The 21,181-nt window shown below is 37.0% G+C and overlaps 1 protein-coding gene across 3 annotated transcripts in view; it reads right to left on the bottom strand.

Moving 5' to 3' along the window:
- Positions 1–21,181, bottom strand: part of LOC126966144 (serine/threonine-protein phosphatase 2A 56 kDa regulatory subunit gamma isoform-like) — a 71,954-nt gene that overhangs the window by 40,493 nt on the left and 10,280 nt on the right. Inside the window, exons 1-2 of one of the 3 annotated variants that reach the window (XM_050810088.1) lie at positions 18,160–18,320; positions 3,811–3,988 (exon numbers count right to left, since the gene is read on the bottom strand). Coding sequence is in view for 2 of the 3 variants with exons in the window: in XM_050810086.1 (XP_050666043.1) it covers positions 3,811–3,988; positions 18,005–18,121 (295 nt within the window). In the remaining variant the exon portion in view is untranslated. The other 2 variants (XM_050810086.1, XM_050810087.1) reach the window with 2 other exon arrangements.

Below are 21,181 nucleotides of genomic sequence, written 5' to 3' on the forward strand. Positions count from 1 at the left end.
ACTTCTTTGGCCTAACAAAGCAAAAATCCTTCAAATTATTTATTCCTCGTGCTATTCTCCGTTTGTAGAAAAAAGAATATTAATTATAATTATTAATATTAAAATTTCATTGTATCATTTTTAAATAACGCGCCTAAAGAAGTATAACTTCAAAAACTAAGATCGAGATAAAATTGGAACTATAGGGTCGGGCACCAAAGCCTACGAAATACTTTTTACATATGTAGAATTACAAGAGTTTCTCAGTGTCGCTTCACTGTTATGAGATGGTTACCTATGATTGAATTATGATTGTAAGAAACAATAGCTCATCGTTTTTTTTTTTGGAGAAGACTCAAATACTTTTTCGTATTTAGACCCCGAAATGGGGCCCATTGTGTCAGGCTTGGGTGTACCCCTACCTCTTTAGAAACCACTTTTGTGCTGGTAGCCTTAAAAGCTTTTCCAGCGATATAGGACGTGGGCAGTGGAGGCCGAAAATACTCCGTAACAACAGTCACGGGGCGTCTTTTAAGGAGACTCGAACCTCGGATCAACTGTGTGCTTGTGGTTGGGAGAGAAGATCGCTAACGATCAAATATGATCTGATATTGCACACCGTTATTTGAATATCAACAATTGCGCATCCAGCAAATAGTGTTTCGAGTGCAGTTAGGAAAGAAATTCCTTTTACGACACAGTTAGTAGCGCCCCAGGCGGAGGAAACGGAACTATTAGCCGAGGGGATGCGAGCATTAAACGGAACATTCCACACTTTGTTCGCCGGAGACAATATTGCGAGTGTTCAGACATTACTATTAAGATAAAGATATTATATATTGAATTGAAATTTGGTAAGGAATACCTTTATAATGACGACCCATATAGCCGAATGGTTAGTGACCCTGACTACTAAGCTGAAGGTCCCGGGTTCGAATCCCGGTAGGTACAATCGTTTATATGATGAATAAAGATGTTTGTTTCCTAGTCATGGATGTTTATATGTATTTATGTTTGTTTATGTAAGTATATTGTATTAAATATATCGTTGTCTTGTATCCATAGTACAGGCTATGTCTAGTTTGGGGCAAGATAATTTGTGTAAAAGTGTGTCAATATTGTATATTATAGTAGGTTAATATATAAATCCGTTAATTAATTAATAATTGAAATGATTGCGAAACTGAAGTGGCAGTGGGCAGGGCACGTAGCTCGACGGACAGATGGCCGTTGGGGCAGTGAAGTCCTCGAATGGCGATCAAGTACCGGAAGACGTAGTGTTAGTAGGCTCCCCATAAGATGGTCGGATGATCTGGTCAAGATCGCCGGAATACGTTGGATGAGGGCAGCGCAGGACAGATCGTCGTGGAGATCTTTGGGGAGGCCTTTGTCCAGCAGTGGACGTCTTCCGGCTGATGATGATTAATTAACATTTTGATCATTGTTGTTTTAACTACTTATTGTCAAATAGTTTTTGAAATGTTTTTAACTTTCTATATATGAGAAATTAGATTCTTGATTCAGTCAAGCGCTTATCGAAATGGATTCATTTAAAAAATAGAACAGTTCGTATAGGCATTTTGCTTTATAAGACTTAACAATTTCAAGAACACACGGAAAGATTTCAGTTCAATAGTACTTTTTTAGCAAAATAAGAAATGTTAAATCGTGGAAGCGTACGAAATCAAGTTACAGCATATGTGACTAGATGAGTCCGGAACTGATTTTAAAAAGTAAACAGATGAACAAATAAATAATAATAAAATTCGACGATCGCGCTCGGTCTTTTCTGCTCAGTAAGAATGAGATTTTACTAAAAAGGGATAGCAGATTTTTTTTTATGGAATAGGAGGACAAACGAGCGTACGGGTCACCTGGTGTTAAGTGATCACCGCCGCCCACATTCTCTTGCAACACCAGAGGAATCACAAGAGCGTTGCCGGCATTTAAGGAAGGTGTACGCGCTTTTTTTGAAGGTACCCATGTCGTATCATAAATAAAAAATATTTCTTAAACAATTAACAATTTTAAATTACATGCACAAGTATGGGTATGCAAAATCATTTAAAGGTAAACACTACATGCTAATTTCGCTTATCATTTCTTTGTAAATCTAAAAGTGAGATAAAAAATAAAACTAGTAAAAAAAAATGCGACCGGAGTACGGCAGTACGGGGATATCTGCGTGGTACTCGGAAATTAATTTTACGCAGTAAATTGGGTTGGTCTAAATTGCATTTTAGCAATTTATATAAAAACGTTAAGTCCGAAATTCTCTTGTTCGTTCATGAGTCATCATGTTTAAGTGTTTTAATCATTTTTTATATGACACCACCGTTTTGTAAATATTCGCTGAGTATGATAGATGCCACATGAACCTTTTCTGCACACGCGCCAGTCTTAAGTAGTGTGTAGAATAATGTGGGCGCCAAACAACGCTACAGTACTCTAAGGGCCGTTCCCAATATACTATCTACAGATGGAGATAAATTACTACCTTCTACTGTCAGTAATTAGCTGTCAATAATCTGAAGCTGTCCCAATATACCCGAAATGTCATTCTTATCGCCTTATATTTGGACGCGTGAATTGCAATTTCCATTCGAATTTCCATCGCTGGTAAGCTGTACGTCCTCCCATTGACAGACAGCGTGTACGGATGAGGTACGTTACCGTCGATAAGTCGGTAGTTACGATTTTTATCTCAAGTAGGCCACAGCCGGAGATAGACTGAATATTTGGAACGGCCGTAAATGACTGCGGACAAGGCTGTTGTAGCGACAGATTTTTGTTTTTGCATCTTTAAAATTTCGACCTTGTCGCATAATAAAACCTAATAATTTAGACGCTTTGCTTATTACACTTTCTATGTGTAAAGATAAGTCAATTTCATCAACATTGAACAAGAACTAAAAACAGGTTCTATATTCAAATTCAAATATTTTAAAATTGGATATGAAATCAGTTATTCAAAAACAAAAACTACTACCCATTCGAAAAAGAATGTTTCAGACGGTCTGAGTCAGACCTGAGAAGAACGGGCGCAACAGACTCAGTGGCCTTCTTCTTTGTTTTAATCTTTAATAACATTTCGAAACGATCAAATATATAATTTAAATAGCCTCACGGCGGTCGCTCCATTCCCAATCTGATATGGGTATAAAATCTAACAAAGATTACGGACAGGAAGCCTAAGTGCGGAATCATTTTCTGCACGCTAAACAAACATGGAAATTGCTCATTTTTGGGAAAACGTATTAAAAATATGTTTCCATATACTTATAACTTAAATTTGCAACCAAAATTTGTGAACGATGCGGGACTCGAACCCGAGACCTCTCGGGTTCCGTCCGAGACAAATTGCTTAGTCTTATAACTATAAGGTGTGTGACAGTTCGTACGGGGTATATAGAAAATATGTCAACTTTTATGGAACAGGAAGACAAACGAGCGTACGGGCCGAACGAGCCCACATTATCTTGAAAGACCAGAAGAATTATTACAGGATCGCTGCTGCCGGCCTTTTAGAAAGGTACGGGCACTTTTTAGGATGGCAGGTATGGCCGGACAAGTAAGCTCATGCCACAGCTTTTTTCGTGAAGAAATTCCTTGAAAACCGCACTGGGGATGAACGCCTCACATCCAGATTTTGGGGATGATATCCTTATTGGTGGCGTATCGTGGGAAGGCGGAATTGTGCGACAGGAATCAGGTAAAACAGCTCTTCGGAACAATGAGTAACCCGTGATAATGAGGTAGAACAAAAAATTATTCAAAAATAAATTTTTCAATCCATTACAGTGATACATTTTGTATTTGTATTGTACAAACCTTGAATAGGCGGGAGTTTGACGAGCTCTTGGTTGTTATGCTGGCCGTTAAATCTGCTGGAGCCGCTTCTGCGGGGCTGACCGTTCCACCCGGGGGGCCGCGGACTGTCTCCCGAGCGGTGGACAATCAGGGATGGTGGCGGAGGACGAGCGGCAAGAGCTGGCTTCTCTTCTCGATTCTATAACAAAAATTAACATTAACGTCTTTCTCTCATTATCTCTATCGAAAGAAACCTAAGGAATTGTCAATGAATAAAATTATTTTTAACTTATTTAACATTTAAAATACACTAAATTTATTAGCTTATCAATTTATTATCTACCTAACTGAGACAAAAAGTAATCAAAGAAATGAGTGAAATCATAGTTTACGCACTAGATCCGGTTTCCCTCACCCGATTTCTTTCCGTTAACCGTTAAAAAAAGTTCTACGACTACACCGGACCACACGTGTTTTCACGGACACGGATCGGATTCGGATCGCACGTAGTGCGAAAGCGCTCTAACGCCTAAACCAATTGCACAAATTAGTCTTAAATTTTTTTTTAATGATAATATTCTAATAAATGAAAATATTTCTTTAAAGTTTAAATAAACTACAGCAAAAAAAAACTAAATTCATACATCAAATGTAACGTTTTTTGACGTAAAACAGTAAAAAACATCGGCTCTCCGTGGGAAAACAATTTTTTATCGTGTTTCTTGGTCGTATATTTTGCTTGAGCCTATTTGCGGCTGATGTGTACCTACCCAGTTTTATTTTATTACGTATGGCATGTTTCATTGTCATCAATTTAAGTATTGTTCTTTTTTGTACTAAGTAGTGTTCAGCTGCAAGTAAAGTATTTATTTTTTGTTATTATATGTAAAATAATATAGTTATAAATAACATATCAAAACAACAAACCAAACAATGAGAAATGGACGAAAACAGCATTGCTTTGATGGTGGGCTCTTAATAATAATAGGATAGCAACTTTAAACTTATAGCAATGTATGTTGGAGGTGTCCAACATATCATTGATATGCAGAAGAAACAGAGTGGGAGATAGCACACAGCCTTGGGGCACTCCAGCATTCACGGGCTTCGGGTTCGATCAATGTCCGTCGACAACGACCTGTATGCTGCGCCCACTGAGGAAGCTGGAGGTCCACTTGCACAGGGTCTCGGGAAGCCCAAATGATGGAAGTTTTGAGAGGAGCGCCTTATGCCATACATGATCAAAGGCCTTCGCTGTATCCAGGCCCTCCCCTTGCCTTCGGTCCTCGACACTAACCTATGCGAAACATAGCGGCACTAGGCCGATATTTCACGCCGGTATTATGTAATTAACCCGGACGAGTCTGGCCCGATTGTGCCGACGTCATAAGACGGCAGTGCGACTCTCCCACTCTAAAAAGCCCTTAGTCGCCTCTTACAACACCCATGGGCCTGGGACTCCCTATTCTTTTTACGCCCCGGGGAAAGTACAGGGCGAACAATGCTCCAAAATACCTCCCAATGCTTCTCAGCGTGACATAGTCTCTAGTATGACGTACAGTTGATGGTAATTGATTCGCCCTGCGCATTACAACGCAATGCCGCTCAGGATTATTAAAAAACCCAACAATTCTGAGCGGCACTACAACTGCGCTGGTCACCTTGAGACATAAGATGTTAAGTCTCATTTGCCCAGTAATTTCACTAGCTACGGCGCTCTTCAGACCGAAACAATAATGCATACACATGACTGCTTCACAGCAGAAATACGCACCGTTGTGGTATCCATAATCTAATCGGCATCTTGTACAAAGGAGCCTCCCACTGGTGAGGAATAAGTTTAAGAATAATAACTTATGGAATAAGTTCGTTACTTCATGAGAACACCTCGGTTCGCCACTGTTTTGTATAAACAAACAGCATCCGACAGGCGATCAAGGCGTGATGACATCCTCATAACTGTACCCATCAGCTCATTAGATTTGGGATCGTTGCCAACATCATAACAAGATCTAGGTCGCCATGTCGTCAATGGTTGGGTGGGTGTGGTGTGGTGCACTTGAATGTCAATGCCAAACAACAAATAGCATTCGCTTCGAGCAAACATACTGATACAGCGAACACAGCGATATTGTCCAACTGCCACAAATTAACAAACACTTTAGAAGGTTACAGTGGCAATATTAATCCCAAAAGATACGAAACGTATCTCTTTTTTTTGACGGTAAGGAACGAGATGAGCAGGATGTTTAGCTGATGGTAATTGATACTTCCTTCCCATTACAATGTAGTGCCGCTCAGGATTCTTGAAAAACCCTAAAATTCAGAGCGGCACTACAATTATTGCGCTCGTTACCTTGAGACATAAGATGTCAAGTCTCATTTGCCCAGAAATTTCACTAGCTACGGCGCACTTCAGGCTGATACACAACGCCGTTGGCTGGTACGCATAATCTAGCCGGCATCCTGTGCAAAGGAGCCTCCCATTGGTTTAGTTGTATTAATCAAATTACGTTATAAGAAGAAGCACAAAAATAAGAATAGGTATAATAAGATCTGTTGGTTTATCAGCCCATGAGAATTTAGGAAAATAAAGGTATAAAATGAATTACCGAAAGGTCTTTGTATCTGTCCACTTAAAATAATATTATTAATATGTTGGTTGGCAATGGCCAATTCATGTCGAGCGGCAGTACCGGATTAAGCAAATGCGGGGCCCCGTAGCAAATTATATTGAGGAGGCCATGGTCCGCTATGAGATTAAATTGTTAAAAATTTAATACTCAATACTTCTTGTATTTGCCATTTTTCGGTATTTACTAATAGACAAGTGTAGATAAGTATTTGAATAAGTAGGCAATTATTATTAAATTACCACAATCTATGTTTAAAAATTAAACATTTCATCGAATTTAAAAGTTCTCTTCACTATATGCTGCATGTTTTTTTTTGCAAACTAATAATTTTTGTAAAGTTGCTAGGTCATTCACGAATATCCTTGGAGTACAATTTAGTTTTTTACTTGATATTGAATTTCGAAGTAATACGACTTTTGGTCGAGATGGCTTTATGATATTTTTTCAACTTCTCTTAAGCAAAAACCCGATATGGCAGAATTGGGACTTGGTCGTCTTTTGTACCGCTATTACCTATTAGTAGGATACGTATCATTATTAAGGCGACACTAAATGCCGGCGACCTTGAGCGATATGAGTTCACGGCTCCTAAAAAACAAAGCCAATATTTTCAAAATTCTTACATCAAAAATTTAACATTTTAACAGGCGCAAACCGTTTAATTACTTACAATCCTCAATATTGATTACTAATCTGAATAAATGTACCTACATAAAAAAGTAAAATCTATAATAATAATAATAATAATAAATCGATGCCGAGAAAAAACTTGTTTAGCTGCAAAGAAAACATTCATAATAGCTCTGGAGTGCTAACTTTAACCAACAATAAGCATTAGCAACCTACAAGTAAGACTTAAGGGTATGTGTAACAGGATTAAGTAGTGTTCATAGCTCCAAATGCTATATTTTCAACACAAAACTTGTCTAAAAACACCTTGTTTGCGTGTTTTCTGTTTACCCTTCGCCTTAAATTTCACTCAAAGAATAGCGCTCAGGCGGAAGTGATTATCGGGGCCTCTAGCAATTGCTACTTTAGCTACGTGGTTAATTCGGCACTGTCGGGCGGTTGTCTAACCGCCGTTATGAATTACCTATCTATCCTTAGTTTAACTTACTAGAGGTAGACAAATCTATACTTTTACGTTTACTTATTGAACTATATTGGACATAACTATGGATAGATACGATCTTGTCATTAAACGTTGACAGCAATATATATTTGTAACTAGAGATACGTTAATTTAAACGGCCGTAAGTCTGTCATAATAAAATTGTATACTAACGGTAGTTCCAAACAATACCATATATTAAAACAAATCATTTTCAGATCTAAAGTCAGCCAGCTCATGTGACATAATTTATTCAAATCCAACTAATAATCTAGTCATAAAATTGTTAGTTAATGGAAAAATTTCGGCATTAAGGACCAGTTTAATCAGTTCATTTAGATACTAACGTTAAACTATACTCATTAATCGTTCGGCGGAGCACGAGATCTTTGCAACTTAGAAACAAGTGCTATTAGAAATCAGATTGTAGAATATGCACACGCAATACTCTTGTTTGGTGACAAGTACTTTTACGGCCGTTCCCAATATACTATCTACCGATAGAGATAAATTACTACCTTCTACTTTCAGTAATTAGCTGTCAATAATCTGAAGCTGTCCCAATATAATATTGAAACAATTTTTACACGAATTATCTTGCCCCAAATTAGGCATATATAGCCTGTGTTATGGGTTGCAAGACAACGATATCTATATATATAAAAGAGAATGTATGTTGGTATGTTCCCTAATAACTCCTAAACTATTCGACCGATCTCAATGAAATCTTTTGTAATAGATTCGTTGAAGCTCAAGGAAGGTTTACATATATAATTTATATGGCAAAACAACGTTTGCCAGGTCAGCAAGTATTTAATACAATATACTTACTTAAACATACATAAATACATATACACATACATAAATACATATAACAACCATGACTCGGAAACAAACAATATACCCAATAAGTCATTCTTATCGCCTTACGCGTTATTTGCAATTTCCATACAAACTTCTTGACTCCTAATTGACAGGCAGCGTGTACGGATAAGATGAGTTACTGTCGAAAAGTTCATTGGGACTGAAAAGTCAACGATAGTTACGATTTTTCATCTCAAGTAGACCACAACCGGAGATGGACTGAATATTGGGAATGGCCGTACGAGACTCAATAGGGTTTCGCATGGTAAGAAAGTCTAATGTGGGGTAATTTATACGTTTAGATAGGGTCTCCTGCTGCTAGACAACCGATGAAAACAGGCCAGGTTTATTACTTTAGTGTGCGTGACAAGCCACGTCTTATACTTGCGATTTTTGTGTAGCTTTGGGTTAGTGTGCGTGCATTGTTAATAATAGAGGTTAATTTTCGTACTCAATTCGACGTTTTTACCGTCTATCTAGATGTATAAAAAATGATCTTAGGTTAAATATACGCCTACAGCAAAATATTTAGCTGGCAACGTTTTATGGCTACCAGCACAGAGGAGGTATTTTAGGTTTTTCAACTTTAATTTGTGAATTAATCCTAGAAGTGAGGGTACTTTAAAAAAACATAACAAATTGTTTAGATTTACAAGAGCGACATCTCAAGTCAATTTCCTAATATGCAAATATTGGGGTTGAGCAGGTTATCATCAACTGTAAAGTAGATCCTGTAAATAAAGCCACAACCCGAGAGTTGAACAAAGCATACAAGATTTTATGACGATACGTCACTCGAACGGTTAGCTCAGTTGGTTAGAGCACTGGCACGGAACGCCAGAGGTCGTGGGTTCGAGTCCCGAATCGTTCATAAATCTTGGTTTTTCAAATTTTATTTGTGTCTTTAATACCTATCAACATGAACACACTTACCTTACTTATGCAACAAAAAACAATGACATTTAAAAATAAACAAGACATTTGACTATCCTATTTGAAAATAAATTTAAATTAATTAATGAGCAGTATGACACAGTTTTTTTTTAGTATGATTTAATAAGTCAGAATCGCAAGCCCCGACTGTTCTGCCGGCAATCACTCGAACGGTTGGCTTAGTAAGGAAGAGCTTTCGGACGGAACCCGAGAGGTGGTGGCTCCGAGTCCCGCATCGTTCATAAATTTTAGTTACAAATTAAATTTGTTGACATCACTTCAGAAAATAACAAACTGTTTAGTTACAAACTATCGTGTTTTTTTGGTAAATTCAAAAACACTTTATTCATGTAGGTCACGGAAATGACACTTATGAAAATAAAAAAAAATTGTTTCTTATTGAATTTACCGCTACTTCGTAAAGGGTTGAGCTAATGAGAAGAAGGAGCAAGAAACTCATTGCCACTCTTTTAAGTCAAGATGTACATTTTAATTCTTTTACAAATCATTTCAATTACAATATATGCAAAGTGACGCAACAAAAATACTCAAATGTCAAAAACTTGATGTAAAATTTTTAAATTTTTCAAAAGTTGACAATTGTAAAACACTTGATGTATGTTTTGTTCATAAATTTTAGTTACAAATTTATTTATTTTTTTAAATTTCGTAACACATAAATTTTAGACACCAGCCTCCGGAATGGACCTTGGAAAACAATCACCTATTACCGGATCGCCGGGTCAGTATTGTAATATAAAATTCTCAATCATAGCGTGCATAGAATTCGCTTGTGTCTACATAATATCTGCTATAGCGGAAACATAGTGAATCCTTGAATACGTACGACTGATGAGTTTTCTAAAAATACACAGTAATTTATTCCGTTCTGTTCACATCGTATTATACGGACTGTATCGTGTTTATTTAGTGGCAGTACCACATAACAGACACTTTTACATTGGTATTATTACTACCTTGCTTGCACCTACCGGGTTCGAATCCCGGTAGGTGCAAGCAAGTATTAAAAGTGACGCATTGAACAAGACATACCAGGATTTACGGTCGATGCGTCACTCGTATGCTTAGCTCAGTTGGTAAGAGCGCTCAGACGGTGCCCGAGAGGCGCGGATTCGAGTGCCGCATCGTCTACATTTTTTGGTACAAATTAAATTTGTAAATTGAATCCTAGAAGTGAGGGACATCACTTCAAAAAATAACAAACTGTTTAGTTACAAAGTATCGTGTTTTTTGGTAACACCACTTTGTATTTGGTTACTGATTCATTTATAATAATAATATCTATTCATTTTCTCCTCACAAAGCTCTTAAGGCTAGTAGTACAGTAGGTACAGTAGTGTTACATTTTTTAACAGATAGTATTTTGTGAGGAGCTGGTGTCTGAAGTGGGTTGACCCTGTATTACAGATCACCAGGACCTCACCCCCAGATATAAGGATCACAATGATTAAAATAGTACACATCTGTACTAGTAGCTAGAAGAGCAACAATAGAAAATAACAATAGATGACTTTAAATATGTAAATTACTAGTAATATAATGTGTGTGTGTTTGTGTGTGTGTGTGTGTGTGTGTGTGTGTGTGTGTTTGTGTGTGTGTGTGTGTGTGTGTGTGTACTATTAGTGTAGAAGGTTTTCAGTAGAGGTATAGTCCAATTTCTGTAACCACTCTTTCAAGATACGCTTGCATTTAGTTCTGTTGAGGTGGTAAATTTACAGCACTTTGTTTACCTTATTGTAAAGGTTATTTACCTTGAACACAGAAGAATCTTTGGGAGAATCCAGTATTAAACAAATTTTTTTATTTTATTTTTACGGTAATTGTAATTTTTGTATAGCTTTGGTTACATTATTGGAGTCTTAATAAAGATCCCATATTTTTGGAAATTTAACATAACCTTTGTCACCTGGGGATAGTGTAGCTTCCCAACAGTGAAAAAAATTTTCAAATCAGTTCAGTAGTTTCGGAGCCTGTTCAATGCAAACTAACAATTCTTTCCACTTTATAATATTAGTACAGATGAGTGAATTTCCTCTAGTGTAATATTAATATAGTTATGTAAACCTTAGATCATTTATACGCCTAGATAGACTATGACAGCTGTGAAACCGTCGAAAAAAAATAGACTTTAGAACTAACCTCTATTTTGAGCAATTCACGCACACTAACACAAAGTGTCATACAAAATACATATTGCAAGTGTAAGACGTAGCTTGTCACGCACACTAAATTAATATGGCAAGTTTTTATTGGTTGTCTAACAGCAAGAGACTCCCCTCCCCTTATTTATAATGGTCCGCTAACTTAAAACAGCCGCTAAGGAGTATTTTTTCTCATTCTGACTTAGGTCAATAGAAGAAGACAGAGTGAGAATTAGCAATGCTTTAAGTTAGCAGACTATTATGAATAAGGGGGTCCATCTAGACGTATAAATTATTTTATTATATCTTAGATCTAAACACGTGGTGTGTAAGTCGAACCAAGTCTGCTGATTCTGTCATATGAACCGTATATTGGTTAGATTCAGTGTACCTGTGTAATTAACCACAACATGACAACTATATAATATAAACCGCAAGTAAAACATTCGCATGTACCCGCGAAGGTTGTTATAAGTTGTCCATTGTTTATGTTTAACATAAGCCGCTTATTTAACGCGGACGGTTGAAAAGTGATATGATATTATGATCTGATGACCGATTCTAATGATATTTATTGCTTGATAGAATAACCGAAGAAATAAGAGTTGTGTATCTACATAGATAATACAAACGTGACACAGAGAAGCATCTAATATATAAAATTCTCGTGTCATGGTCTTAAACATTGAACTCCTCCGAAACGGCTTCACCGATTATCATGAAATTTTGAGTGCATATTGGGTAGGTCTGAGAATCGGACAACATCTATTTTTCATCCCCCTAAATGTTAAGGGTGGTCCACACGTTTTTTTTTTAATTTTTTTATAAATTTGTTTAATTATGAGTAGAAAAAATACGTACAACTTCAAATTTTCACCCATCTACGATCAACAGTTACTTTTGTATCGCAATTTTAATATCGGCAATACAACGTTTGCTGGGTCAGCTAGTAATTAAATAAAAATATATCAGACGTTATTTCGCGGATATCCATAATTATCAAAAGGCCGGAACGCACTACAGCGGCGCTGCGCAGCATTGCACAGCGCGGCGAAATATTATTAACAGTTACTTTTGTATCGCGATTTTAATATCGGCAATACGTTTGCTGGGTCAGCTAGTAATTAAATGAAAATATATCAGACGTTATTTCGCGGATATCCATAATTATCAAAAGGCCGGAACGCACTACAGCGGCGCTGCGCAGCATTGCACAGCGCGGCGAAATATTATTAACAGTTACTTTTGTATCGCGATTTTAATATCGGCAATACGTTTGCTGGGTCAGCTAGTAATTAAATAAAAATATATCAGACGTTATTTCGCGGATATCCATAATTATCAAAAGGCCGGAACGCACTACAGCGGCGCTGCGCAGCATTGCACAGCGCGGCGAAATATTATTAACAGTTACTTTTGTATCGCGATTTTAATATCGGCAATACGTTTGCTGGGTCAGCTAGTAATTAAATAAAAATATATCAGACGTTATTTCGCGGATATCCATAATTATCAAAAGGCCGGAACGCACTACAGCGGCGCTGCGCAGCATTGCACAGCGCGGCACGAAGCGTCGAAATATTATTTCAATAATTTCGTATGGTGCATATCACACTAGAGCGGCACGCACTGCGTCTTGCCGCAGAGTTGCCTTCGAGAGAATATTTTGACGAAAATTTATTGAAGTAGGCGTTACTTTGCGGAAATCCATAATTATACAAATGATTTGAGTTTTCTTTAGTGTTAATTCTGCTAACATTTGTCTTTAAACAATTCGACACGTGTTTCGCCTCTACACGAGGCATCCTCAGGACGCGTTGTCTCGCCAAAATCTGGCACGAGACTAAAATCATTTGTATAATATTTTGACACACAGCGCGTCGATCGCAGTGCAGCGACGCTCAGTGTCTGCGCCGTCGCAACGCTTCAATATGCGTACTGTTGATTGTTAATTTATAGAATTGAAGTAAGTGTGAAACTGTGCAGAGTCATTAAGAAGGCGAAGAAACAAATAGTGATACTCGCCTTCTTCATAGCGTGACCATGGTATGTCAGCAGTCTATTTCTTCTTACTTTTTTTTTCTTCCATAACACGTTTTTCTTCTGCGTACAACAAAGAAATAATGACCAAATCCTCGGCACTATCCGTCATCTTGTAAAGTTGCTCGCAGGCAAACTCCTAATGACACCAGCCGATGCGTATGCATAAATACTGTCGAGCGACGTGAAGAGACGCGCCGCGCACCTTCGCTCTAATGCGGTCAAAATGCGTTAAATGTTTTTAGCGTGTAACTAGAGAATTTCGTTGCAGAGTTCGGCGGGTCAACCATATGAGGATGCCTCGTGTTAAGACTAAACACGTGTCGGTTTGTTTTAAGACAAATACACTAGCAAATAGACAAACAAAGCGTGCGAGGGAGAAGATAATTTTCTAAGTAGTAAACTCTAAGTAGAATTTTCCAAGGGGTAAGGCCAACGAGACAACCGAAAAAGAAGTTCAACCGCCCACAGGCTATTAAATAGCAACTTTAATTGTATGATACGAGGGCGGCACTGAAAATTTCGAGAATCAAGGCAGTGACACAACATTACTATTTAAAAATGTATTTATTGCTTTTCGAAGTATTCTCCGCGAAAATTGACACATTTTTCCATACGATGGAACCAATCATTGAAGCAACCATTCCACTCGGAAGTTGGGGTCTCAAAAATGGCCGTTTTATAGGCGTCAACAGCTTCTTCAGGTGATGAAAATCTCCGTTCTTTCGTAGGTCTGAGGCAAACTTTTTGGAATAGGTTTTTGACTTTCAATAAGTGATATTACATCCTATTTTGAATAAAAATATTTGAATTTGAATTGAACCATTCTGTAGTTGTGTTAAGAAAATAAAGTATTATTCTTATTAGGGAAAATATTCTACTCTCCAAGTAGGTACATTGACTGCATCGTCATTCCAGTTTACATAATTTAAAAAATTATCTTCGGTATTCACCAGTTTTATTATCTCGCGTTTTGTTTAATTTAGACAAACAATACTGTTTATCATGACAATACGAACTGCGGAATTCATTTTGAGCGATTCACAGCGTCGAAGAAAATGTAAAGTTTTACAAAGACAATCTCTACAGAGCCGAGGCGTGACAGGAACAAAACGACAAGCGGTATAAGATAACATAAAACTTTCAACGAAAAACTTCTTAAGAGAGAAACAAGAAAACTTTAAGGTCAGAATGGCTAGTAGTGATTTAGTATTAGCCGGAACGGCGGACGTGAAACAACTCGAAAATATGGAATATTTCAGTACATCTAACTCCACCAAAACCAGAAACAATACCAACTTAGATCATTTATACGTCTAGATAGACTATGAAAACGGCGAAAAAAAGGGCGAGGTAGAAGGTTAACCTCTATTTCGAGAGATACACGCAGACTAACACAGAGTGAAATTTGATCATGGTGTTGTTAAGGGGCTGCACTACTTTCTCAAGAATGGTATCATGATGACACTTGTGCCGATTTTTTGATACCTTTTTCACAAAACTATGGCTCAGTCACTCCTTCATAAGCTTATAACTTACCAAACCTTTTCTGAACTCGGATAGTGCCCACGTTGCACTCTGTCGACTAATTTGAAAGCTACCTTAGAGCTTTGAGCATAAATACGGTCATTTTGTTTATTAAAATGGTGCTCAATTGTAAAAAAAATCTCATCCGTACACAATTAATTTCTGTGACCTTCCTTTGCGTACCGCTTCAGTAGTTGTTTCGATTTTACCACCCTATTCTTTAATTATCAGTTAAGAAATGACCAGTACGTCTCTTATAGTATGCAAGCCCTAAGTTATAATCATAAGAAACAAATATTATAATAATATAAATTTCCATAGTTAAAATTTTTGGGGTATAAAAAATAGATGACCACCAATTCTCCTCGACCTACTAAATATATTATATTCGATTGCCATCTTGCAACTCTATTGCGTATCTGTGGATGGAATAGAATAACATTAAAATCGCGATAGAAAAATATGTGTTGATCGTAGAGAAGTGTAAATTTTAAGTTGTGTGTATTTTTCAATGCTAAATCATAATATTTAGGGATGGGGTCACCCCTATCATTTAGGGGTCTGAAAAATAGATGTTAAATAATATCCGATACGCACACAAAATTTCATACAAATTAATTTTAAACAAAAGAATTTTATATATCATAATAATAGCTTTTGGCTATTAGCTTTGCATATTATCTATTTATGTTTCTCACGAATATATGAACAGCACAATAATATCTTAATAGCGGATATTGGGTGACGCGTTTACTGTTAGGATCAATGCGTTATTATCTACATCTCATACTCTATACGAGTTTAGATATTCGCGTGAGTTCGACACGCGTTTTACGAGCTACATGTGGTGATTATAAATATATTTTTCTAAAACACACTTGAGCATTATTTTGACGAACTTCTTTGAGATAAATCGAAATTGCTGTACTGATCAAATACATGCGAGCAGCGGCCGGCAATTTTTTTTTTAATGAAAAAAAAACGAGACGAGCAGGACGTTTAACTGATGGTAATTGATACGCCCTGCCCATTTCAATGCAGTGCCGCTTATGATTCTTGAAAAACCCAAAAATTATGAGCGGCCCGACAACTGCACTCGTCACCTTGAGACAAGATGTTAAGTCTCATTTGCCCAGTAATTTACTTCCGACCGAAACACAATAATGCTTACACATTACTGCTTCACGGCAGAAATAGGCGCCGTTGTGGTACCCATAAGCTAACCGGCATGCTGTGTAAAGGAGCCTGTATGTAAGCATATTTCTCAGTCGGAGTCGAACCCGGTATCTCGATATGCAGACACTTGGATGAACCAACGAGCCCTTCCGACTCGATCAAATATTTAAAAGTACATCAAGCAAACAGCGCATGTTTACCAAGCTACGGAACTGACAAGTCACTCGGAATCCGGGTCGCTGCAATGAAATCTCATAAGCAGCTCAATACTTTTAAACTTTGAGCAAAAACAGATTGAAGTCTGTCTTTTTTTAACCGACTTTAAAAAGGAGGAGGTTCTCAATTCGACCGGTAGTTTTTTTATGTATGTACACCGATTACTCTGAGATTTATGATCCGATTCGTTCTTTAGTTCAATGCGGAATAGATGCCCCATTTGGTCCCATAAAAAAATTACATAGCTTGGCCCAGTAGTTTACATTTTATGGACATTTAATATAAAAAAAAATATCTACTCATACTACTATGATATAATTGTTTTTGTTTTCATTTGTTTGTTTATATATTATTATTATTAACTGACACTAAAAAGTTATAAGTAGCACATATAAATAATAGTATTTTATTCATATTAAAGGTAAAGGTTTGCATAAGAGGTGTAGGTATTAAATTAAATTTTTAGTTACTTTATAATTTTCAGTTTTTGAAGTCGTTTTTTTTTGGCTAGAATCTTTGAAGCCCTAGAAAGACAGTAAAAAGATATAATTCTTTTATTATGAATAATGATATATGAATAAACTGAAAAACTAGTTTCCTGTAACTGTTGTTCTACCTACAACTTTCTTCGATCATAATAAACCCACTTAATTTAAAACAAGACATTTCTTTATAGTCCATAGGGACCAATCTGGATATATATAGTATATTATTTAAACACTTTAAAATGAAAAATCGTTCCATAAACGCAGCAGTAGCAAAGTTAAAAAAAATAATGACCTCCTCCTTTTTTAAGTCGGTTAGTTAAAAAAAAATACAGTGCTCTTATTTCAATTTTATTTTTTATTTTTTAGTTAAGCGAAACAGAGAGACATACATAATGATGATATTGATTTTATTTTTTAGTTTTAATCTAAAGTTAATAATTAAGGAGAAAAGAGTCAAGAACCTTTCAAAAGTTTTTTCTAAATCAGTACATTTTATTGTAACGATATTTTATGAATAAAAAAAGAGGCTCTCTAAGATTCTTGCGCCGTTCTTTTCGGATCTTATTTTTGAACTGTCATTCAATAGGTGATTTTAAACTCCTATTTTAAATAAAAAACATATAAGTACGAGTATATCGTAATCATTTTGCCAAGTGAACATTTATAAAAAGACCGGCAACGCTTCTGTGATGCCTCTGGTGTTTCGTACACTCATGTGTTCCTATTCGACGTAAACAGCATCTTTTTATGACGATAAGGGACGAGACGAGCAGGACGTTCAGATGATGGTAATTGATATGCCCTGCCCATTACATTGCAGTGCCGCTCAGGATTCTTGAGAAAACCCAAAAATTCTGAGTGGCACTACAATTGCGCTCGTCACCTTGAGACATAAGATGTTAAGTCTCATTTGCCCAGTAATTTCAACACAATAAAGCTTACACATTTCTGCTTCACGGCAGTACCGTTGTGGTACCCATAATCTAGCCGGCATCCTGTACAAACGAGCACCCAACTGCGCCTCCGTAAGTATATTACTCTAAGACTCTTTCAAAGACTGACCATAACAAGCGGCCGGTCTATCGAGCGTCGTATCTGGAACGCCGTCGACAAAGAATGCCTCGTCAGGTGGGCCGTAGCTGCGGACGCTAACATTTTCAGCACGACAACCGCTCTCATACAAACAGTAGCCTCCTCGAACGACAATCGGCACTCACCCATCAAACACCCTTATTCACTTCACAAATAAAAAAAAATCAATAGAAAACAACGGTTCAATCGTGTCTACGCTATATTAGTCATGACACAGGTATTATTTGAACAACGCAAGAGCCTTTATTGAATGCATGTAAACATGTAGACCGACACAACAACACTGGCACACTGTAAATACAACAGAGCTGGCAGCAGTTACCGTGTGTATCGAATCTAGCGCTGCGATTTCAGCGGTTATCTAAAGATACGCCCGTACGCGTGAATTATAGTGGCTTTACCTGACGATGATAATATAATATTAGACAATTTTTTAAATGAAAGCTTCTTCTGAAGCGCTGAGCATTTTATTTTTGTATTGGCTGTGCAACGCTAGTTTGGATAAAGTCGGCGAAAGTAGCGCGATCTGTGATAGCAATATTGAGCAAACACAGACAATTATATACCTATAAAAGTTGTGTTTCTGCAACTATATGCCAATCAAAATATTACATTTAATTGTGAAGTTTATTTTTATTAAACTTCTTTCTTTTTAAATAAAAATGTATTATATTAATTGCATCCCATTGCCGACATTTTGCATATTCTCACAATATCAGCGTCGCAAGGGCGGGTAATGTAATATGGTACATAGCTGCGACAGTCATCCCGTAAGGACTCATAACATATTTAATACACATATTCTTTCTTTCTATGGAATACACATAATTACAGAAAAAAAACATTAATCGACAGCAGGTTTACTTATAAGGTACTAATGTGCTTAATACTTTAAAACTTAGTGACTATACTCATGAGACTCACTCATATCTAATTTTACCTCGGGCATAGGAAAGGAACCTTCCCCAAAGATCTCCACGATAATCGGTCCTGCGCTGCCCTCATCCAACGTATTCCGGCGATCTTGAACAGATCGTCGGTCGATCTTGTGGGGGGCCTAACAACACTGCGTCTTACGGTACATGTTCGCCATTCGTAGACTTTTCTGCCCTAACGGCCATCGAACCATGTGCCTTCTGCCCACTGCCATTTCAGTTTCGCAATTCGGGCAATTTTGATGACTTTAGTTCTTAATTTTTAATTCAACCTCGCAGGTAAAAATAAATAATCACAACAAAAAACCGAGAATCACCAATGACATATCCACACAACAAAAGCTTTCGGTTGTAAAATATTTACGATGCTTAAAAACCGTCGCTGACATCATGTCCACATAAAACTATTAAACTATAATTATATAAGTAATGCATTGTCTGTGTCAGAACATGCATTTTATGATAGATATTTCCGATACCTTTTCGTCATCGCATTAATCGCTACAAATTCAAATGTTTTTATTCAAATAGAATCTTAATGAGCGTCAAAATTGATTCGAAAATGATATTCCTTAAACATAATAACGGGCGATGAAATAAAATTCGTCCATTAAATAGCCTGTGGGCGGTCGCTCCATTCCCAGCCGTAGCAAATTACTTCATCAATATCTGCATTTGGTTTTCATCTACAGAGAAAAAACACAAGCACAAGAAAATGTAATCCGAAATATTTACGACGTACAAAAACTTTACTTGACGTCATCATCCCGTGTATCGCTAATCTATAATTAGGCATAAAACAATATCGGAGCATGTCCAGATCTGTTTATTTTTTATGGAATAGGAGGACACACGAGCGTACGGGTCACCTGTTGTTAAGTGATCACCGCCGCCCACAATCTCTTGCAACACCAGAGGATCAGATCACAGGAGCGTTGCCGGCCTTAAAGGAAGGACTACGCGCTTTTTTTGAAGGTACCCATGTCGTGTCGTGTCGTCGTAGGAAGTTCATTCCACAGCTTTGTAGTACGTGGAAGAAAGCTCCTTGAAAACCGCACTGTGGAGGACCGCCACACATCCAGATGGTGGGGATGATATCCTAACTTGTGGCGTGTCGTGCGAAGGTGGAATTCGGCGGCAGGAATCAGGTTAAACAGCTCATCGGAACACTCCCCGTGATAAATGCGGTAGAAGACACATAATGAAGCGACATCTCTACGCAACGCCTAGTGATCCAGCCGTTCACAGAGCACTGGGTTTTGTTAGTCTTTGTCTTCTTTGAATAATACATCGGTATTTGACACGGCTTACACGTAAACAAATCGTTCACGTGATAGCGTGGATCTAGTCTAATTATATTCGTGATATTTTTGTGAGCATTTCTTCGCTTCACTGTGGGAGTCATTCACTTTACTCGGATAAGTGTTGATACGGACGGCCCTCACTCGATGGTTAGTGATCATCTTTGTATATTTATTACGTCATGTCTAAAGTAATGAAAGAAAGAAGAAAGATAGATAAAATGTTTATTTGTGACGATATAGTAAAATAAAACAAAATTGAGGAATATTATTTTCTATACGTCACAAAGTGGTCCCAGCTCAGCATATTTGCTGATTTGAAAATGGTCTTCCGTTGGGCCATTTGGTGACGTCGCTTGAAAGATGTTAAAAAAAAATAACTAATCATAATTTAGGTATTAGCTTGTCAATTTGGTTATATGGCAGAAATATCTGACTGACAAGTTGACAACTCTGTCAAATGTCAATCTGAATTCGGACAAGTATAATCTATTATTATGTGATATTATGTTTATGATAACAGTTCAGTTTATATTATTTATTGTTTGTTTTTCAATGAAACAATAAAAATATATATAATACTAGCTGACCCAACAGACGTTGTTCTGTAGATAATAAAAAAATACTGCTTTATATGAATTTGCCAATAATATTTCAAGCATCAAGAATTATTTCGTAATTAATGCTCCCTGTTGTTATTATGAAATTGTTTCACAGCAGAACTGTCTAACCGTGCGTCACTAAACTCTCTAATAGAAAATATGTCTATACAAAAGAAATATTGAAAATAATAATAATTATGGGTCCCAAATCGAAATAAGAACTATCCTATCTCTCAAGTTGGACCAAACAGCACTCCATGAAGTAATCAACATTAAAATCCATTCATTAGTTTAGGAATCAATCGCGGA

The sequence above is a fragment of the Leptidea sinapis genome, chromosome 9 (assembly GCF_905404315.1).
Source record: "Leptidea sinapis chromosome 9, ilLepSina1.1, whole genome shotgun sequence".
NCBI classification, from domain to species: Eukaryota; Metazoa; Arthropoda; class Insecta; order Lepidoptera; family Pieridae; genus Leptidea; species Leptidea sinapis.